This window comes from Aphelocoma coerulescens, chromosome 26 (assembly GCF_041296385.1).
Source record: "Aphelocoma coerulescens isolate FSJ_1873_10779 chromosome 26, UR_Acoe_1.0, whole genome shotgun sequence".
Classification (NCBI taxonomy): domain Eukaryota; kingdom Metazoa; phylum Chordata; class Aves; order Passeriformes; family Corvidae; genus Aphelocoma; species Aphelocoma coerulescens.
This window is the reverse complement of record NC_091039.1, coordinates 7,866,772-7,884,585: the sequence shown is the minus strand read 5'-3', so window position 1 is coordinate 7,884,585 and position 17,814 is coordinate 7,866,772. Positions and strand designations below refer to the sequence as shown.

Here is a 17,814-nt window from a genome sequence, read left to right as displayed (position 1 = left end):
GCAAGGTAGCGCACACTGAGGTGTTGGGTACGCAGAGCCTGGGACTGTTTTATCCTGCAGAACCAAATTGTGAGTGGAATGGTGAAGGCATCCAGCTTCTTCACATCCCTGGGCACAAAGGCCCAGCTTAAATAACTGTGATCCATCACAAATGTCCCCCCCGGCAGTCCTTACCTTCACGGGAGCACAGCTGCTAGCGCAGGCTGGCAACGCTCAGAAATGTTGTGGTGAACACAAAAGCACAGTCGTCAGGCAATGGATTTTAATTTTAATGGATTTTTAAGTGCTGATGGGTCTTAATACAGGCACTGTGCAGCATTTTGCACCTGAAGGCGTCCAGGACCCCCGGGGGCAGGGCCAGGTACGCCAGGAATGCGGCCAGGACTCCCAGGAGTGGGGTCAGGACCCCCCGGGAGCAGGGCCAGGAACCCCAAGAGTGGGGTCAAGACTCTCGGGAGCGTGTGCAGGACCCCCGGGAGGGATGAGGGCCCGGCAGTGAGTGGCAAGGGGACCTCCTGTTCCTGCCCAGCGAGTGGAACTCCTGCGCCGAGTCACTCCGCGGGACAAGTTCAGGGAAGTCCCGCGCTGCCGCTGCGCCGGGCAGTGTCATCTGGCCCGGCCTCCAGGCGCACCCGGCCCCGAACCCCGTCCCGCCGCCGGCTCCAGGGGCCCACAGAGGCCCACAGGGGCCCACAGGGGCCCAAAGGGGCCGGGACGGTACGTGCCGGGGCGCACGGCCGAGCCCGCCAGCCGCGGGGCTCGTAGGGGCGGGCAGGGGTCGGGGGGGCCGGCGAGGCGCACGTGGCGCGTGGGGGGCGGTGCTCAGCCGGGCACGCCCCCACTCCCGCCCCCCCTCGCCCCTCCGCCCTTATAGCGGCGGGGGCGGGGGCGGCTGCAGTCGGCGGTAGCGGCGGTCCCAGCAGGTAGGGCCCTGGCGGCCCACGTGGCGCGACGGGACGGGCGGGCGAGGGGGGCCCTCGGGGTCAGGCCGCCGGCTCTGGGGGCCCCGTGTACTCCGGCGGCTCCGCGCTACCCGGGGCCGCTGCTCCCGGCCCGGCTTGGGGGTCCTGGAGCCGGTGATGGTCCTGGGCCGTTGCCGGGGCTGCGGGTCGCCCCGGTGGCTGGCTGCGTAGCCGGTGCGTTCGGTGGCCGGTCGGTTCCATACCGGCATTTCTGGCTGGGTTGGAACCGCCGCTTCGGTCTCCCCACGACCCCGAACTGAGGGGGGAGCCATGTTTTCTTCCCGCTCTGCTATGGCCGCATGGTGAGGATCCCACAGTAGCCTGCCCCGACCGCCTTCGTCCCTACTCCCACCGGCAGTAGCGCCTTGGGGTCGGGGTTTCCCCGGCTTCTTTCTCCTGGGGAACGGTGAGGATGGATGATGGTGACCTCGTGGAGCCCGGGTAGCCCAGCTGCCCCGGAGTGGGGGTTCCCTGTCCCAGGGGGCTCCTCGTTCCCTCGGCCCGGCCGCTCCCCCAGTGTATTTGTGGGCCGCCTCGGGCGATCTCAGCACCGTTTGAGGGTGCTCGATAAACGCTGGGGTGCACGGAAGAGGTGATTACTGTGTATGTTTGGCTCTTGATAAAGGCGAGGAGGGCCTAGGAGCTGTGTGGGAACCGTGTCCCGCGAGTGGGTCTGCGGTATTGGGGTGCACGGGGGTACCCCCCGTCCCCATGGGGAGTACTCTTGCAGCCCGCAGCACCTGGGTGAGCGCTATATCGTGATGCCGCTCATACCGGCCTTCAGGTGATTCCTCTTGGTAGGTGCTCAGAGCTGGACCTTAGGCACTCGAGGATGCTCGGGTGGGTGAGTGACCCAAGTCCTTCAGCACCGTGATCCCCTGTTGGCCTTGCGGGATGGACTGTGGAACCGTGCTCTGGCACCAGGAAAGGCGCCTTTAATGCTTGTTTCTGCCTTGCTCAGAGAGGAGGTGGCAGTAAGGTCTTGATGGCGCCCTACGCGTTTCGGGCGCGCACCCAGCCTCCAGTGTGTGAATCACTCAGCCGGCGAGGTGTTGCGGTGACCGGCAGCAGAAAGCTGCGACTGCTGGAGTACACTGGTGGCTGGTGGTAACTCACACTCGCTGGGCAGCAAGGGGCTGTCAGAACGCTCCCAGAGCAAGCACCTACCTGCTCTGGTCCTGGGGTCTGTTCTGGTTGAAGCCTGGTGGCCTTTGGCAGGTGTTTGCTGGCCCCAGGGTGAGATGCTCGGGGAGCTCGGTGGGGCTGGGCTCCAGACATGCTGCTGGGTGTTGCAGGTCAGGCAGGAGTTCTGCAGCTGAAGGGTGCACAAATGTATCATGAAGGAATGAACAACACTTGAGGGTTTGAAAGCTGATCCAGGCAAAGGGGATGGATGGAGTGTGAACAGGAGGATCAGAATGAAATTGTGAATTGTATTTGCGGCAGAAGAGGTGGGATTTGTGTCCTGGAACAGTAAATGGCCTGAGTGCTCACACATTGCCCTTTATGGATGGACCTTTTGCACCACGGTTCCTCATGTTTTCCAGCTTTAAGTTTCTTCTGAGGAAAAAGGTGGGTTTTCTTAGTTGCATCACAAGAAAACAGGTATAATGATTCTGGTTTTGTGCCTTTCTGTGAGTCTTAAGTCTTTGTGGTGCACAGGCATCCCATTTTCATGCTAAGTGAGGTTATTAAGTGCTGTTGGATTCTCCGGCATGTCTTTGCACTGAAGTTTCCTTGGCTGTGTCTGGAAGGAAAGGAGCAGTGCTGAGAGACGGGCAGGAAACATGTTGCTGGCGTGTGCTGGGTGTAAAAAAACTCCCCAAGCCCCTGATGGTGCCTTTGTTGGGAAGGAACTTTTTTGGTCTTAGATGAATGGCTGGAGTGATAGACCTCCTAATTACAGACAAATTCTGCTAGTGTATGGCAAATCTCTCTGCCCCAAAGTCGTGGGGGTGCCTGTGGCTGTCCTGGCCCCTTGGAAGGTGTGAAACATGGTTCCCTTCCATGAGGTGTTACCTGGAAAAAGTGTGAACGGTCGCATGTGCTTGCTCTTGACTCCTTTTTGGCACAGTTGGCCTGATTTATCTGGCAGCTAAGGTGGAAAATACCCAGTGACTTTCATGCTGTCCTTTTGTATCTCCTTTATGAGGAGTTGAAAAGCTGCACGTAGGCTTGGGAGGTGCATCTCATTAAGCCCTGTAGTGCAAATCTATTGTTGCGCTTTTATGGCTTTTCCTATTTCCTCCTCTGGAATCAGCCTGTAACAGACTCTTAAGAAAGTGGGAGCCTCTCACCAGTGGTATCGGTATGACTCACTTTCAAATGTGCCCTTAGAGCCTCTGCAGAGCAGTTGTTCTGTAGCCAAGGAAAATCCATGTGGGGCTGTAGTTAATTACAGAAACCACAATCACTGGAGTGCTACTGGGCCCTCGGTGTGACCGCCTCTCCTGCCTCCATCCCAGTGCTGCCTTGGTCCTGGTTGGAGGGCTGGGTCCTCGATGTGAGTGTCCCACCTCCATCCCTGCGCTCCTGGGTCCTTGGTGTGACCTCCTCTCCCACCTCCACCCTTGTGCTTTTGTGTCCTTGGTGTGCATGTCCCACCTCTATCCTGGTGCTTCCTCATCTGTGGTGTGAGGGCTTGAAGGTAGCAATAATGTGGCAGTGGCTGGGATCAAAATTCAGACTCCTGCTCTTAGGAAAGGGACAGCCAGTTCTGTTTGATGGTGATGACTGTGACTTTTTGGGATTTTGCAGCCCCTTGCTTTGCCAAGACATGCGGAGCTGTCTCTGGCTGGTGTTGCAGGTGTCTAATGAAAGAATGCCGATTCTATTCCATACCACATTTTTCTCATTCTGAGGATTTCCGGGCGGGCACAGGGTGTCCTGGGAGCGTTCCTGAGCACCGCTGGTGCGGGGAGGATCAGCTCTGTGTCCTGGCAGCATATGACTTGTGCTCAGGGTGGAACTGGGAAATGCTCTACAGGGGCTTGAGCACCCTCTGTCCCCTCCTGAGACTGAGGGGCTTGGCTGGGAGCTGGTGCTGCCAGGGAATCCCTTTCCATGGGGGTGGGGGGACAGTTAGAGAGGGGACTCTGGGTGCTGTGCTGGGGGCTGAAGCTGATGTGAGCCCAGTCTATGTGCAAGAGCTGCTTGATTCACGTAATGTTCTTGTAACTGGCCTGCAAACCCCTCTGGCTGCAGGGTTTTGGGTCAGAGGGCTCTAGAAGAGCCATGACCACAGACAGGCTCTGGTGTAGAAATAAGCCAGGCTTTCTCCCTTGGGCTTGTTGGTAGCTTGCTTAAGCTTGATTTCATGCTTTCTCATATCAGTAAGATGCTCGTTCCTTACTGAGCACTGCTGATGCTAACAATCAGGCACAGCAGCCCCAGATGGGAGCTTCTCTGGTGGATGCAAATAGCTGCTCATCTCTCTGGTTGGTTGGCTTCCACCAAAGCTGCCAGCAAACTATCCCAACATCTCACTTTGCAGGGCAGCTTGCAGCCTTTTGTGCCCTGTGCTGTGCTGGGAGTGTTTTGGGGGCTGAGGGGCTGTGTCCACCAGCGAGACCAATTGTGAATGTCCAGGGAAAGTCTGTGGCCCTGCCTGGTGGGGTGAGCAGGATGATCTGTGCCTCTGCAGGTTGAGGCTCGTGCTGCCAGTGGGGGAGCTGGAGGAGGGCAGCTGCCAAGGCCGTGTCCCGTGGCGTCTGTCTGTCTGCGTGCTGGTGTTGGCTCACCGGGCCGGCAGACCAGGGCATGTCTGGGGGTGTGTTGGCCATCCCTGGTGGGAAGAGGCACTGAGTGGGCTGGGCTGCTTCTGGCCAAAACCTTGAGCTTGCCTGTGCGGGCTGCTGGCCTTGAGTGAGCCCTGCATGTGCTGCTGACCTTGGCTCACCCCAGCAGCAAAGGCTGGGGCTGAGCAGGGCCTCAATTGACTATTGTCCTGGTGCAGAGCCCTTGAAAGTGCTGGGGAGTCACGTAGGCCATGTGCTGCCAGGTTAAACCGCTGCTCTGGGTGCCCGATGGAATTACAGCTCTGTGCATAATGCTCTAAACCCACTTAAAACTGGTTAAAGTGGTGTCTCAACTCCTGACAATCTCTATTTCCTCTTACTTCAGGCCAGAAAAAGGCCAAATTTGAAGCTATAGAGTGTTACGGGCTGTGAACAGCTGGTGATTGCCAGCACCTTCATTTCCCCAGCATGAGATCTGTTTCAGGGATCAGAAGGGATGTTGGGGGCCTGCCAGCTCACCATGTTGGGCAAATGTCCCATGGATGTTTATGGCCCTGTGCTGAGCACTGGAAGAGCCTCTTGTGGTGAGCTGGGCTTGGGAGGTTGTGCTGGGAGGGGTGGATGTGGCTAATCCTTGCTGGTTCTTTGGGCTGGGGCTGATGGGAACGGGCTCCTGGGGAGCAGCATCCCCCTTTCTGCTGCAGGCTTGAGGGAGGAGCCCCCTCAGGGAGTGCAATCTGTGCTGCTAGCAAGGGGCAGCTTTGTGCCCATCCTGCCTGGCCTAGGTGTTTCAGCGTTGGCATTCACAGGCCAAAGACTGGGTCCAGCTGATGAAGGCATGAGAGGCCTAAATGGCCTTTGGATAGCTGGGATATCCCTGGACATCTTTTTGCTGTGGAGATCCTGCTCTGGACATTGCTATGTCCATCTCAGAACCTGGGGAAGCACAGGAGGAGCAGAAAGCAGGAAGCAAAGACAGCAGGGCTGGGATGAGCCACTGTGGACCTCACACCTGCGAAGATGCCAGATGAACCTCTGCTGGCAGCAGCACAAGCCTGTGTGGACAGGCTGATGATGGGTTGTGGGAGAAAGATATGGGGCTCTCTGCCTGTCCTGCTCCATGGGAGCAAGAGTTGAGGCTCCTTGCCTGCCCTGCTCCAGCCCCCAGGCACTCTGAGATCCCTGCTCCATGGGAAAGGCTTTGTGAGCTCAAAGGGCAGCAGATGCTGCTGAGTATATGCCCAGAGTAGAGAAACCTTGAGCTGGAGGGATGTGTGAGTAGAGGCAGGGGTGTGTTGTGCCTGGGCAGGGCCTCTGGGTGGGGGGATGTCCCTCTTCCTTCGACCCCAAAAAGGAGCGGTGTGAGCCACTTCTATGAAGTCTTTGCCCCAGAAATACTTTGGGGCATTTGCAGCGCTTTATAAATGTGAGCCTCTGTCTTTCTGTGCTGGAGTCCTGCCAGTCTGAGCTTTGAAAAGCGCAGCAATTTACTGCATTATGTAACTAAAAGTCTTGAAATCACAGTGTTCCAGGCCCGTTTGGAGAAAGGATAACTGCTTGTGAGTGGGACCTGGGAGATGGAAGAGCTTTAGTCTCTTGTGGGATCTGTTTCGAGGTGATACCATCCTCATTGCCTCGATTCCTGCTCTCATTATTGCGGTGCAGAGGAGGGTGGCTGTAGGCTACCCATTTCTGCAGATTAGTCAGGACTTTTATAGGGAGCAGATGTGATACTCACAGTCATTACTTGGTTTCATCAGCCTTAATTACTGCAAATATGGTTATTTTATTTCCTGATAGGGCAAACTGTAGCTGGCTGCCTGGCAGCTGTGAATTTGATTTCTAATCATGTCTTACATGTTGCAGCCCTTCCAAAACAGAGCTGAAAATGTCATAACTATGTATTCTGAGTGTCTTTTTTTTTTTTTTTTTTAATTTCCCTTTTTGCAAAAGAGGGAATCTTTCCAGTTGGGCTGGCTGCCTTACGTGTGCTTTATCTTTTTTCCTCACATGTTTGAAACTACTTCTTTGTGGCGGCAAGGAGGAAATTGTCAAGAAACCTAATGTGGTTGAACCTAATGTGGGCTTTCTAAAACTGGTCTTTCTTAATAAGGATTTTCAGTGAGTCAGGGAAAAGTGTTGTGACATGCAGAACTCCTCGCGTAAACTCTCTGGCGTCAGACTTTGGGAATCTTTGGTCTCAAAACCTTGTTCAGCTCAAGGTTTTTCATTGTGCCTCAGCAATGCAAGAGAGGTCATGTCTAACCTGCCAGAAGCCTTTTATTTTACAGAGAGATGCCACCTCAGCACCTGCAGGAGGAGGAATGCTGCTTGTAGGGGGAGAAAAAAAAAGTGAACCAAGCCACAGTCATTTTGGAGCAGTGGAAGAATTGAACCAGTGTATATGTCTCAGGAACAAAAGGGAAAAATCCCAGTGTCTCATCAGAACACCCCCCCCCCCGCCCTCAGCCTTTGCCTTGGATGGCTTTTATTGCCTGTAGTTTTAATTAGTGCTCACAAGTAGATTATATTCCTTGCTGGGAGTTTTTATAGGCAACACCTGGTAGTTTCAGCTTTCATAAATGTTTTGGATAAATCAGTGTGGTTGAATGATACTTTAAGGTTCACTGAAGGGTGTGAAAGCTCAGTGTGACTCAAAGCAAGAGGTAGCTTGTGTGGGGAGGGGATGTTCAGCAATTCCCAGTGCTCATGGTGGGTGGGTGGGCTGCTCTGTGTTCCAAGACACTGGACTGCCATCGGGAGTCTCTGTGGAGCCTGGCAGTTCTGTTGGTGGCTGCTCATCCCGGGTGGGTGCCCACAGGTGTGTGTTGGCTGGGGGTTTGCCTGCAGCTGGACACCATAGATATGGACTCATCCTGGTGAGTCCCAGAGAGGAAATCAGAAAAAACGGGTTCTGGCTCCTGGGCATAGTTCAGCTGCGGACGTGCCAGGGGCAGCGTCTTGTCAATGATTCCTTTGTTGGAGTGGCGGGTGGCTTGGAGCTGCTCGTGATGGTCATGTGTTGCACTGGCCAGGATGCAGGAAAATACCCTGCCAGTGAAAAATCATTGTCTGGGTCAGGCTAAACCAGTCTCAGCAGCTTACAGAAACTGTCCTCTTGTGCCTTGCTTCCTCTCTCCCTGTGTGGGTCCAGGGCATCACCTGAGCACAGCCAGGTGTCAGGTGGCTCTGGCAAACCTGGTGCTGTATCAGATAACTGCTGCCAGTACCTCCAGTGCCAGGTAGGAGTGGGATCTCCCCATGCCTCTGAGCCACCAGCTGCGCTTCATCTGAGACACCGGGATCCCAGCCTTGGATGTGCGCCCAAGTGACATGAAGTGAGTGAAAAGGCAGGATCCCATAGTTCTGTAGTGTGTGCTATAGGGATGTGCCAGGTAGATGCTGGCATGTCAGCAGCCATGGATGAGATTGTAATTGCTGCGAGCTGGGGCGGATGTAGGCTATAAATAGGAGGCTGCACCTCTCTGAGCCAGCACCACGCTGCTTTGAAGTTGTCCCCTCTGCCGGGTATGACCTCAGGAGCTCTGGAAAAGGCTCCCCTGCTCGAAGGTGGCTTTTTCTTCAAGTGCAAACCTGAGCAGCAGAGAGCTATGGAGCAAGAGGTGGACTCTGGTGAAGGAGCCTAATGTTGCCCCTTGTCTGGGGGTGCTTAATATGGGCAGGCAAGGTGGGAGTATCTCTCTGGCTGTGAGGCTGGAGAGGACTGCAGTGCATCAGAAAGTGCCTTCTAAAATCCCTGGGGGTGCACAGGAGTTCTGGAGCTGGTAGTGATTTCTGTTGCTTTGGCTGTTGTGACCCTTGCTTGTGAGCAGCTGCCCTGGTTATGGTTCCTTGCTGGGATGGCTTGTGCTGCTCTCGGCTGCCTGGACCAGCCTTCATTTGGAGTAATGGCAGCTCTGGAGTGTGATCTAGCTGTGCTGCAGCATGGGTCCATGCATGAGCAGCCTGACCCTGATGGCCTCTGGATCGCTCCCCTGCTCAGCCTCTCTGAGGGGATTCCACACTTCAGCAAGCCTGAATGACATTTCCCTGTTTATTTTGCTTTCTAGTCACTTCTGGTTTTGAGCTTTTTAGGTGAATTGTTTTTATACTTGGGTGCTTTGTGAAACCTGCCATAGCCTATTTGCTCGAGGAGGAGGATTTGGATGCAGTTGGGTCAGGAGGTGCCCTGCCAGGGCCAAACTGCCAGGGAACCAGGCTCTGCTGGGACTGCTCTGTGTGGATCCACCTCCCCCTTCCCTGGTGGCATATAGGAGCCTTCCTTAGTCACCTCTCAGACTAAGTTTAGCCACAGCCCCTGACCTTTAGGCGTGGTGGGTGTGCTGTGACACCCAACTGCCCTTTCTCAGCAGAAATAGGGGTGTCCTATTTGGCTCATGTGTGCTGATTTACTTCCCCTCAGTGTGTCTGTGTTTAATAACCTTGGTGTGCTGTTCCTGCTCCAGGTGGCCTGGGGCTTCCTGGGAGTTTGCAGTGCTGGGGTTACACTCCTGGAGATGCTGTGGGAGCTCTGCCCATGCAGATGAGCCCTGGCTGCTGTCACAGACACTGCCTGCCCTTTCCAGCTTAGGTCAGGGTGTCATGTCTCAAATTTGTCGCTTAGAAATGTGTGATGACTGGGGCTCTTAAAGGCCAGCTGCAATCTGAGCATGTAGTTTGGGGTGGCCCAGTGTGCTGGTGATCCTGGGGTGCTTTCACCTCACAGATCAGCTTTCCTGAAGGTGGTGGGGGCACTGGTGCAGTGCCAGCCTTGCTAACAGAGCTTGAACCATGCAGTTGTATGCCAGGAGCAGGGATTCTGCTTTCAACTGATGCAACACTTTGTCCTTTGCAGGTCTTTGATCCCCAACTGAGTCATTGCCAACTTGATTCAAGATGCCACCAGCCATCGGAGGCCCTGTAGGATACACTCCTCCTGAAGGAGGATGGGGATGGGCTGTGGTCATTGGAGCCTTCATCTCCATTGGGTTTTCCTATGCCTTCCCCAAATCCATCACAGTGTTCTTCAAAGAGATTGAGGTCATATTCAATGCGTCCAGCAGCAAAGTCTCCTGGATCTCCTCCATCATGCTGGCTGTTATGTATGCAGGAGGTAAGTGGGCTGGAGGCAGTGGTACATATGTTCCTGTATCACAGCACAAGATGCTGCTCTCCTGCTGGGGCTGTGATTCCCACCTGGCTGTAGTGACAAACAAAACTTTGCTAAAAGTTGGAATTCTCTCCTTATGTGAGAGCAAAACCTCCTTTAATGAGTTTTCTTAAAGGAGGTTGCTCAAAAAGTTCCATTTAATGCCCAGAATGCAAATCCAGGTTAATCTGTCCTCCTCCACAAAGCTGTAAAATCTTTCCGGGGAATTATGACTTGTGTAATTCTGCCCTTGTCCTTGTTACAGTGGGCTGTGAATGCTGTGTCTGCTCTCAGCACCCTTCTGAAGGCTGGGGAGCTGCTGTGCCACATGTAGCAGCCCTGCTCTTGGGGGCACTTTCTTTTGGATAAGACATTGATATTTTTAAATTTTTTTTTTTTTTTTTTTCAGGGAGCAGTGGGTGTATCTAGGGATCTGTCTCCAGTTTCTTGTCAGCTCAGTTGTGTTTGGAGTGCACTGAAGCCTCGTGCTGCATGTTACTCCTTGCTGGTGCCAAGCAGTGCCATAGGCAGCTTGTGCTGTTTGAGGATGGCAGTGTGCACTGGAAGTACAGAGACATGAGCAGAATAAGGCAAACACACCTAAGCTAGAACAGTTCCCCTCTCCTGTCCTTCAGAAGCTGCCTTTTGAAGGCTTTTAATTCCCAAGCTGGGTGCTTTATGCATGTTTTTAATGGGTGAGGAGCACACAGAGCATGGTCTCCAGACCCTGGGGTCTTGTATGTGCCTGCAAACACAGCGTTGTGCTGGGCTGAAAGAAACACTTTGAGCCTGCTGTTGTGGCCACTTCAGAGGCAAATGGGAGCTTGTCCTGCTGCCAGTCCCCAGCTGGCAAGCTGCCCGCAGCCTTGTTGCATTTGTGCATCCAAAGGAGCTGACGTCAGCTCCCGGCTGAGCACGAGGCTTTTCCTTTGCAGGGAACAGGCTCTGCTTTGTCCTCGCTCAGCTAGCGAAGCGACCAGCACATTTCCCTGCTCCAATGTTGTAACAAGCTTGTAAACCGTGTAACTGCCTTAATGAGACCCAATCTGGGCCATTCCTCCTCTCTTGATAGCTCAGAGCTGGTTCCTCTGGGGGCACTGTCTGGAGCTGCCTGGCAGCAGGGATAAGAACTCCCTCTTCCAGTCCTGGAGTTGTGGTTCTCCCCATGTCCCCCTCCCTCCCTCCCTGCTGATACTGTCTCTCCTGCTTCCACTGAGCTGTTGCCATTAAATCCCAGCAGCTGTTGATCTTGAACCACTTGCCTGTATGCTGGTGGCAGGGATGCAGAGCGTATCCCAGATTGACCCGCGTGCATTTTTTTCTCCCAGAGGGTGGTCAGGTACTGAACAGGCTTCCCAGAGCAGTGGTCACAGCCCCAAGGCTGCCAGAGCTCCAGGAGCATTTTGGACAGTGCTCTCAGGCAGAGGGTGGGATTGTTGGGGTTGTCCTGTGTAGAGCCAGGAGCTGGACTTGATCCTTGAGGACCACTTCCATCTCAGGATTTTCTGTTATTCATCCCCCAGCTGCTAGAACACAGGAATTGCTGCTGCCCCACTCATTCCCTCCTGAAACCAGACCCTTTACAGAGTTTGAATTGCACTGGAGCAGTCCCAGTGTGCATCCCATTTTCCCTGTCTCCTAGGACACCTTGTTTTTTGGAGGCCAAAAAAGTAGTTCATCCTCTGGAAAAATATTCTGGGCTGATGGGATCTCACAGAGCTGTGGCAGTTCCTGTCCTGGGCAGGGCTAGGTGTGATGAAGCAGCACATATCCTACGGCTGCCCTGTGCAATCACCATCAGTATGTCATGGTGTCAAATGCCCCTTTGTCAGCTCCATGTTGGGATTAGATTCCATTACTTATATTTTTTTGGCAGCTTGAGCAATCAAGTTACATCATGTAATGTTTAGTCCAAAATGCTTCATGTGAATATAGAAAATAGGAGTGGGTGTGGATTATTTTCCTTAAAAAAAAAAAAAATGGTGGGGGGGAAATTGCCCCAGGGTACCTGGCACTGCCCAGCTGGGTGGCTTCCTGCCGATTGCCCTTCGGAGCCTGCTGCTCCCCGGTGGACTTCCCAGAGGAAAGGCTGTGGTTGCCTTTAGACTCTGTTCAGGGGTATCACATTTGCTGAGTTCAAGGTCCAGGTTTTGCAAAGTGCTGAGTGCTCTGTGGGGAAGTCTGTGGGACTTGTGATGTGGCAGCTCCCAGGTGCTGCTGCTGCCGCCTCTCACAGGACCAGGGCCATGGCCCATTCCTGGTGGTATTGAGTTAGAGCCTCTGGTAGCACTCTAGATGCAGGGAGCAGAATGCTGTGGGGCTGGGGGCAGCCTCTGCAGCACCAAGTCTTCTGTAACCTGCTCCAGGCTTTGTTTAAACTGGGCAAAAAGGTCAAGTACCATCCGAGGACCCATGAATAACATGTTGACAACCTCTCTGTCTGTTAATAGCAAAGCAAGGTCTGTTAATATTCAATGGATGTTCATTCAGTGTATTTAAATATGTTTTAGTGTCTGTAGAGCATGCTTGGCAGTATCTAATCACTGTTTGCTTTGGATTAAAGCTCCTGATAGTGAAGCACTTAAATGGACAATTGGGCCTTGTCTGCCTTAGGGGTAGCAATGAAAACAGAAGCACCCCTTCTCCTGGGGCAGTGCTGCTTCTCCCCAAGCCCTGGGGAGCTTCACCTGCACCCAGAGAAGATGTTTCCTCACAGCTTTGTCCGGTCTTGATAAGAAACCTCTGGCAGGAGATGTGCAGTTGCTTTGTTGCTGGGATCCCAGCCCATGGTGGGTGGGTGGCTGCAAGTAGGGCAGAGTACAGCATGGGGCAGGTGGCTTCAGCCTGTCCCAAAGCCCTGTCTCTGGGGGCTGGTGCCCAGGCAGCTCCAAGGCAACTTGCTCAGAGAAGTCAAAGCTTTCTGTGCTCCAACAATTCTCTCTCTCTTATGGTTAGTTTAGATTAGGTAGTAGGAAGAAAATCTTCCCTGGGGGTGATGAGGCCCTGGCACAGAGAAGCCTAAAGAAGCTGTGGCTGCCCTATCCCTGGAAATGTTCAGGGCTGGATTGGATGGGGCTTGGAGCACCCTGTTCTAGTGGAAAGTGTTCCTGCCAATGGCAGGGAGTTGGAACAAGATGATCTTTAAGGTCCTTTCCAACCCAAACCACTCTGTGATTCTCTTATCTCCAGCTGCCTCTGAACCTCCTGCCCTTTCCCCTTACCCCAATTCCCTCACTGGGAGAAGCATCACTGTGTGAAAGCTGGAATCCTCTGGCAGTAAAGCTGCAGTGTGCTTGTGTGTGTGTGTTCTGTCTCTCATGCAAAGATAACTCCTCTCTGTATGCATCTCCTTTGTTTGCCCAGGTCCCATCAGCAGCATCCTGGTGAACAAGTATGGCAGCCGGCCCATCATGATCGCAGGTGGCTGCCTCTCCGGCTGTGGGCTGATCGCAGCCTCCTTCTGCAACACAGTGGAGGAGCTCTACTTCTGTGTTGGGGTCATAGGGGGTAAGTGATAGCTCTACCCTAGTGGGGCAGTGGAAGGAGCAACTTCAACCCAGTAATTAGTAGTTAATGTCTCTGAATTTGCATAAAATCTGGTTCTTGTCAGTGCCTGGGTGCCTTTTCTGTAGCTGGCAGCAGGGGCTGACTCCTGCTCATGCAGCTGGGAAGTGGGTGGTGAGGTGTTGGAATGGACTGTCTGGGGCACTGGTGGGATCACCATCCCTGGAAGTGTTCAAAAAGCATGTGGATGTCACACTTGGGGACATGGGATAATGGTGGACCTGGCAGTGCTGGGGGAATGGTTGGACCCCATGATCTTAGAGGGCTTTCCAACCTAAATGATTCCATGATTCCAAATTGGAAATGGAGCTGTGAACCCTGCTTGTCCCACCAGCCCTTCTGCCAGGTGCTGCTGGGGGTGTCCAAGCCCTGAGCCCTTATCTCTCTCCTGCAGGCCTTGGACTTGCCTTCAACTTGAATCCTGCCTTAACCATGATCGGCAAGTACTTCTTCAAGAAGCGTCCACTGGCCAATGGGCTGGCGATGGCAGGCAGTCCTGTCTTCCTCTCTACCCTGGCACCCATCAACCAGCTCTTCTTTGGCATATTTGGCTGGCGTGGCAGCTTCCTCATCCTGGGTGGCCTTCTGCTGAACTGCTGTGTGGCTGGATCCCTGATGCGGCCCATAGGTCCCAAGCCGGATCAGCTGAAGAAAGAGGCCAATAAAGAGGTGCAGCAGGAGGCTGGGAAGGCAGGAAAAAAGGATGATGGTGACACCAGCACGGACCTCATTGATGGAAAGGCCAAGAAAGAGAAGAGCTCATTCTTCCAGACAATCAACAAATTCTTGGACCTGTCTCTATTCACACACAGGGGCTTCCTGCTCTATCTATCCGGCAATGTAATCATGTTCTTCGGGTTGTTCGCTCCCTTGGTCTTCCTCAGCAATTATGCAAAGAGCAAGAAGATTGCTAGTGAGTCTGCAGCCTTCCTGCTCTCCATACTGGCCTTTGTGGACATGGTGGCCAGACCTTCCATGGGACTGGTGGCAAACACCAAGTGGATCAGGCCCCGCATCCAGTATTTCTTCGCCATCTCTGTGATTTACAATGGGGTTTGCCACCTCTTGGCCCCGATGTCCACCACCTATGCTGGCTTCTGCATTTATGCTGGCTTCTTTGGCTTTGCCTTTGGCTGGCTGAGCTCGATCCTGTTTGAGACCCTGATGGACCTGGTGGGAGCTCAGCGGTTCTCCAGTGCTGTTGGCCTGGTGACCATTGTGGAATGCTGCCCTGTGCTTCTGGGACCCCCTATGCTAGGTAGGGTATGCTGTGCCTGGAGAACTCACTTGAGGACGTGGTTTTAATGGGGTGGTGCTTGGTTGGTGATTGGACTTGATGATCTTAAAGGTCTTTCTCAACCTTAACAATTCTATGATTCTTTGACTCAGGCTGTCCTGTCTGGACTTGCTAAGTGGTGGTGGATTCCCTTGAGCCATGGGCAGCCCTTGACACTGGGGCAGCAGTCAGGAGACCACCCCAGTATCTGAGGAAGTGGGGTCTGAGCCCCTGGCACAGGGTGGGGGGAGCAAGGGATAAAGGTATGTGGGACAGGTCCTTGCCTGAAGGTGAGGGCGATGAGCTTGGGCTGCTCTTGAGAACATCTCCATGACCTGGAGCTGCTCTGGGGGCATCTTGCTAAATTGTCCCCTCTCTTGTCTCTTAGGGAAGCTCAATGACATGTATGGTGACTACAAGTACACATACTGGGCCTGTGGGGTTGTCCTGATCATCTCCGGGATCTACCTCTTCATCGGGATGGGCATCAACTATCGCCTGGTAGCAAAGGAGCAAAAGGCAGAGGAAAAGGCGAAGAACGAAGGGAAGGAGGAGGAGACCAACATTGACGAGGCTGAGAAGCAGAAAGAGGCAAACAATGATGTGGCACCCTCATCTCAGAAGAGTGTGGAGGATGGTGTCAAAGAGGAGGAGAGCCGCATGTGAGGGACCGGTCTTAATCCCGGAGTGTCGGGGAAGCGCTGCTGCCCTGGTGCGGCGGCCAGGGCAGAGCTCTGCTGGCGCTGGGTGGCTGTGAGAAGTGTTTAAACCGGGTGTTCATTTTTAAACAGGCTCTGAATTGTCTTTCCATCTGTGTTCAACAAAGGTAACAGGACTATACGTGCAGTATCCTCATGTGTCCAGCGGCAGGGGGGCTTTTATAGTCTGGCTTTTTAACAGTAACATGAATGTACTAATATGTGCCTTACAGTCTCCATATCTAGTTGAATCTGGATGAGCCTTAACTCTAAACTGTGCTTTAGCTCTGTATTCTGCTTGGGGTTGGGGGGTGGGGGGGATATGTGTGTGTTTTGGGGAGTTTTGTTTTTAAAAAGCCATAAAAAGCAGGATACTGGATTTGTTGAAGCATGATGGGCTTCAGGGCCAGCCCTGGATGAATACTGCTTCACACGCTTCTTACCGCAGGCCCTCTGTTGGTGGGGGGGTGGGGGAGATGCAGGCACGGGGCAAGATGCTCCTCAACCCCTGTGCCCAATGCCTCCTGGCTCTGTAGGTGGTCTTTAGGTATGTTTTGAAAACACTTTAGCTACTGTAGTTCTTTAAAATCCCTGGTTTTGTAGCTGTTCTCTCATGGGATATTCAGGTTGAAGAAAGACAGCTGCAGTTCTTGTTGCGCAGCGTCACCCACTCCAGGGCCATGGCAGCCCTGCTTGCCCAAGCCTTCCTTGGGGAGTGTTGGGGTCCCCCCTGCCTCCCAACTCTGCCTCAATAGTGCCTATTCTCAGCCCAGTGCCGGGTGATGTGAAATGGGCTCTGGTTGGGGTGCTGGTATTGATGCTGCTGTTGGCTGTGCTACCCCATCCTGCCTGTGGGGCGGGTTTCCACTGGAGCCCCATCCAGCCAAGTGTTTTAGGTGCCTGCCCTGGGCAGAGTGGTGAAGTGGGTGGAGATGGTACATCCCTGAGACTTTTTCTGCTTTTGCTCTTTTATCTGTTAGAGAAACCTCTTTTACTTGCTTCTGTTCAACTGAGATCTTAAGGCGGTGGATGCTGAACCTCTCACATCTAGGACACGTAAGGGGGAGGAAAGTATTTGTATGTATTTATTTTTTATTTTTAGTGTTGGAAAATATCTCAATGTATGTGGAGCAGGTTAATGGCTCTCAAGTTCTAGTAAATGTTGATCAGAATTCATGTTAAGAGGCTGAGTTTTTTCAAATAAACTTGTTTTTTTACAATTTACCCATCAAATGTTGAACTTCTTTCTTAGAAGTGTGATTTCTGTATGCCAGATCACATAGATTTAGGGTCAATTTTGGGGAGAGGGTGAGTGGGCCTGTGGCAGGGCCTGGATCCACTTGCTGCTCCAGCACCCTGGGGAAGCTGGACATGTACTGAGAGGTTAAGATGCCCCTTTTCAGCTGGAAGAGGAGGCTTTGGTTAGCAGTTGGGATGGCTACAGCATAGTGGTGCACTCTGGTTTTAGAACCTGTAAAAATCCTCGAGAACTCCCTTGATTGTGAAGTGGAGGGACATGCATTTAAAAGTCTTGAGTGATGTGCAGATGCTCTTGCTGTTTGTTTGTGCTGTTTCCTTCTGAGCTGAGTGAGACCACACCTGTGTGGGGCTAAAACTAAATGAGGGGTTAAATGAAGGTGGTCTTGAGGGAGTTGTGGCAGGTTCAGGGCCTGCATTGCAGCTACTCTCTTTGCTCTCCCTTGTCTGCAAGGCCCCTTTTGCCTTTTTTCAGTCTAAATATCTCATAAAGCAGCCTGCATTGTTGTGTTGTTTTGTTTTTGTTTTTTTTTTTTTAATACTGTAGATTATAAAGCCAGGGGAGTATTTTGTACAAGAGGATGTTGTAGTTACTGAGCTGTGATATTGTAAAGCCACGTAAGTGTATTTTCATAGTTGACGTGTCTAGTGGACTGCAGGGATAGGCTCAAGTCACAATAACCCACCCCTGGGAAGCTGCCCCTGTTATCTGAGTTTTTGTAGGTACAGACAAGCTCCCCTCTGTGTGGGGGGTGGTCGCTGGTGGGACTCAGTCAGACAGGGCTGCAGGAGGGCCTGGGCTCTTCTCCCATACCAAGCACTGCTGATGCCTGTTGAGAGGAGCACTTGTCCTCCACAGTGAAGAATGTGCTCAGCCCTTCTCTGCTGGTCTCCACCACTTGTGGGCATTGGGGATCCTGTCTGGGCTGTGTCCACAGCTAACATGGGTGTTCCTGTAGCCAGTGCCACTGGGAGAGGCTCACACAGCTAGGGCAGGGAGCCAACCCTGCTTCTAAGGAAAAAAGTGTATAATTAATTTCCTGCTGCTTGGATGTGGCTGGCTGGGAACACTTAGGTAGTAAATCCTGGTTGTTCTCTACCAGTGACCTCCATGCCCCATCTGGAGCTGGGTGTCATCCCTGTCTTGGCTCCAGGATCGCCTGTGGGACTT

General features: G+C 53.2%; 1 protein-coding gene across 1 annotated transcript; it reads left to right on the top strand.

Moving 5' to 3' along the window:
* Positions 1-866: 866 nt before the first annotated feature.
* On the top strand, positions 867-16,610 carry SLC16A1 (solute carrier family 16 member 1). Its single transcript, XM_068995765.1, has 5 exons — positions 867-923; positions 9,555-9,812; positions 13,212-13,355; positions 13,807-14,670; positions 15,077-16,610. Exons 2-5 carry the CDS (start codon positions 9,596-9,598, stop codon positions 15,352-15,354), a joined length of 1,503 nt encoding a protein of 500 aa, XP_068851866.1. The 5' UTR covers positions 867-923; positions 9,555-9,595; the 3' UTR covers positions 15,355-16,610.
* Positions 16,611-17,814: the final 1,204 nt, after the last annotated feature.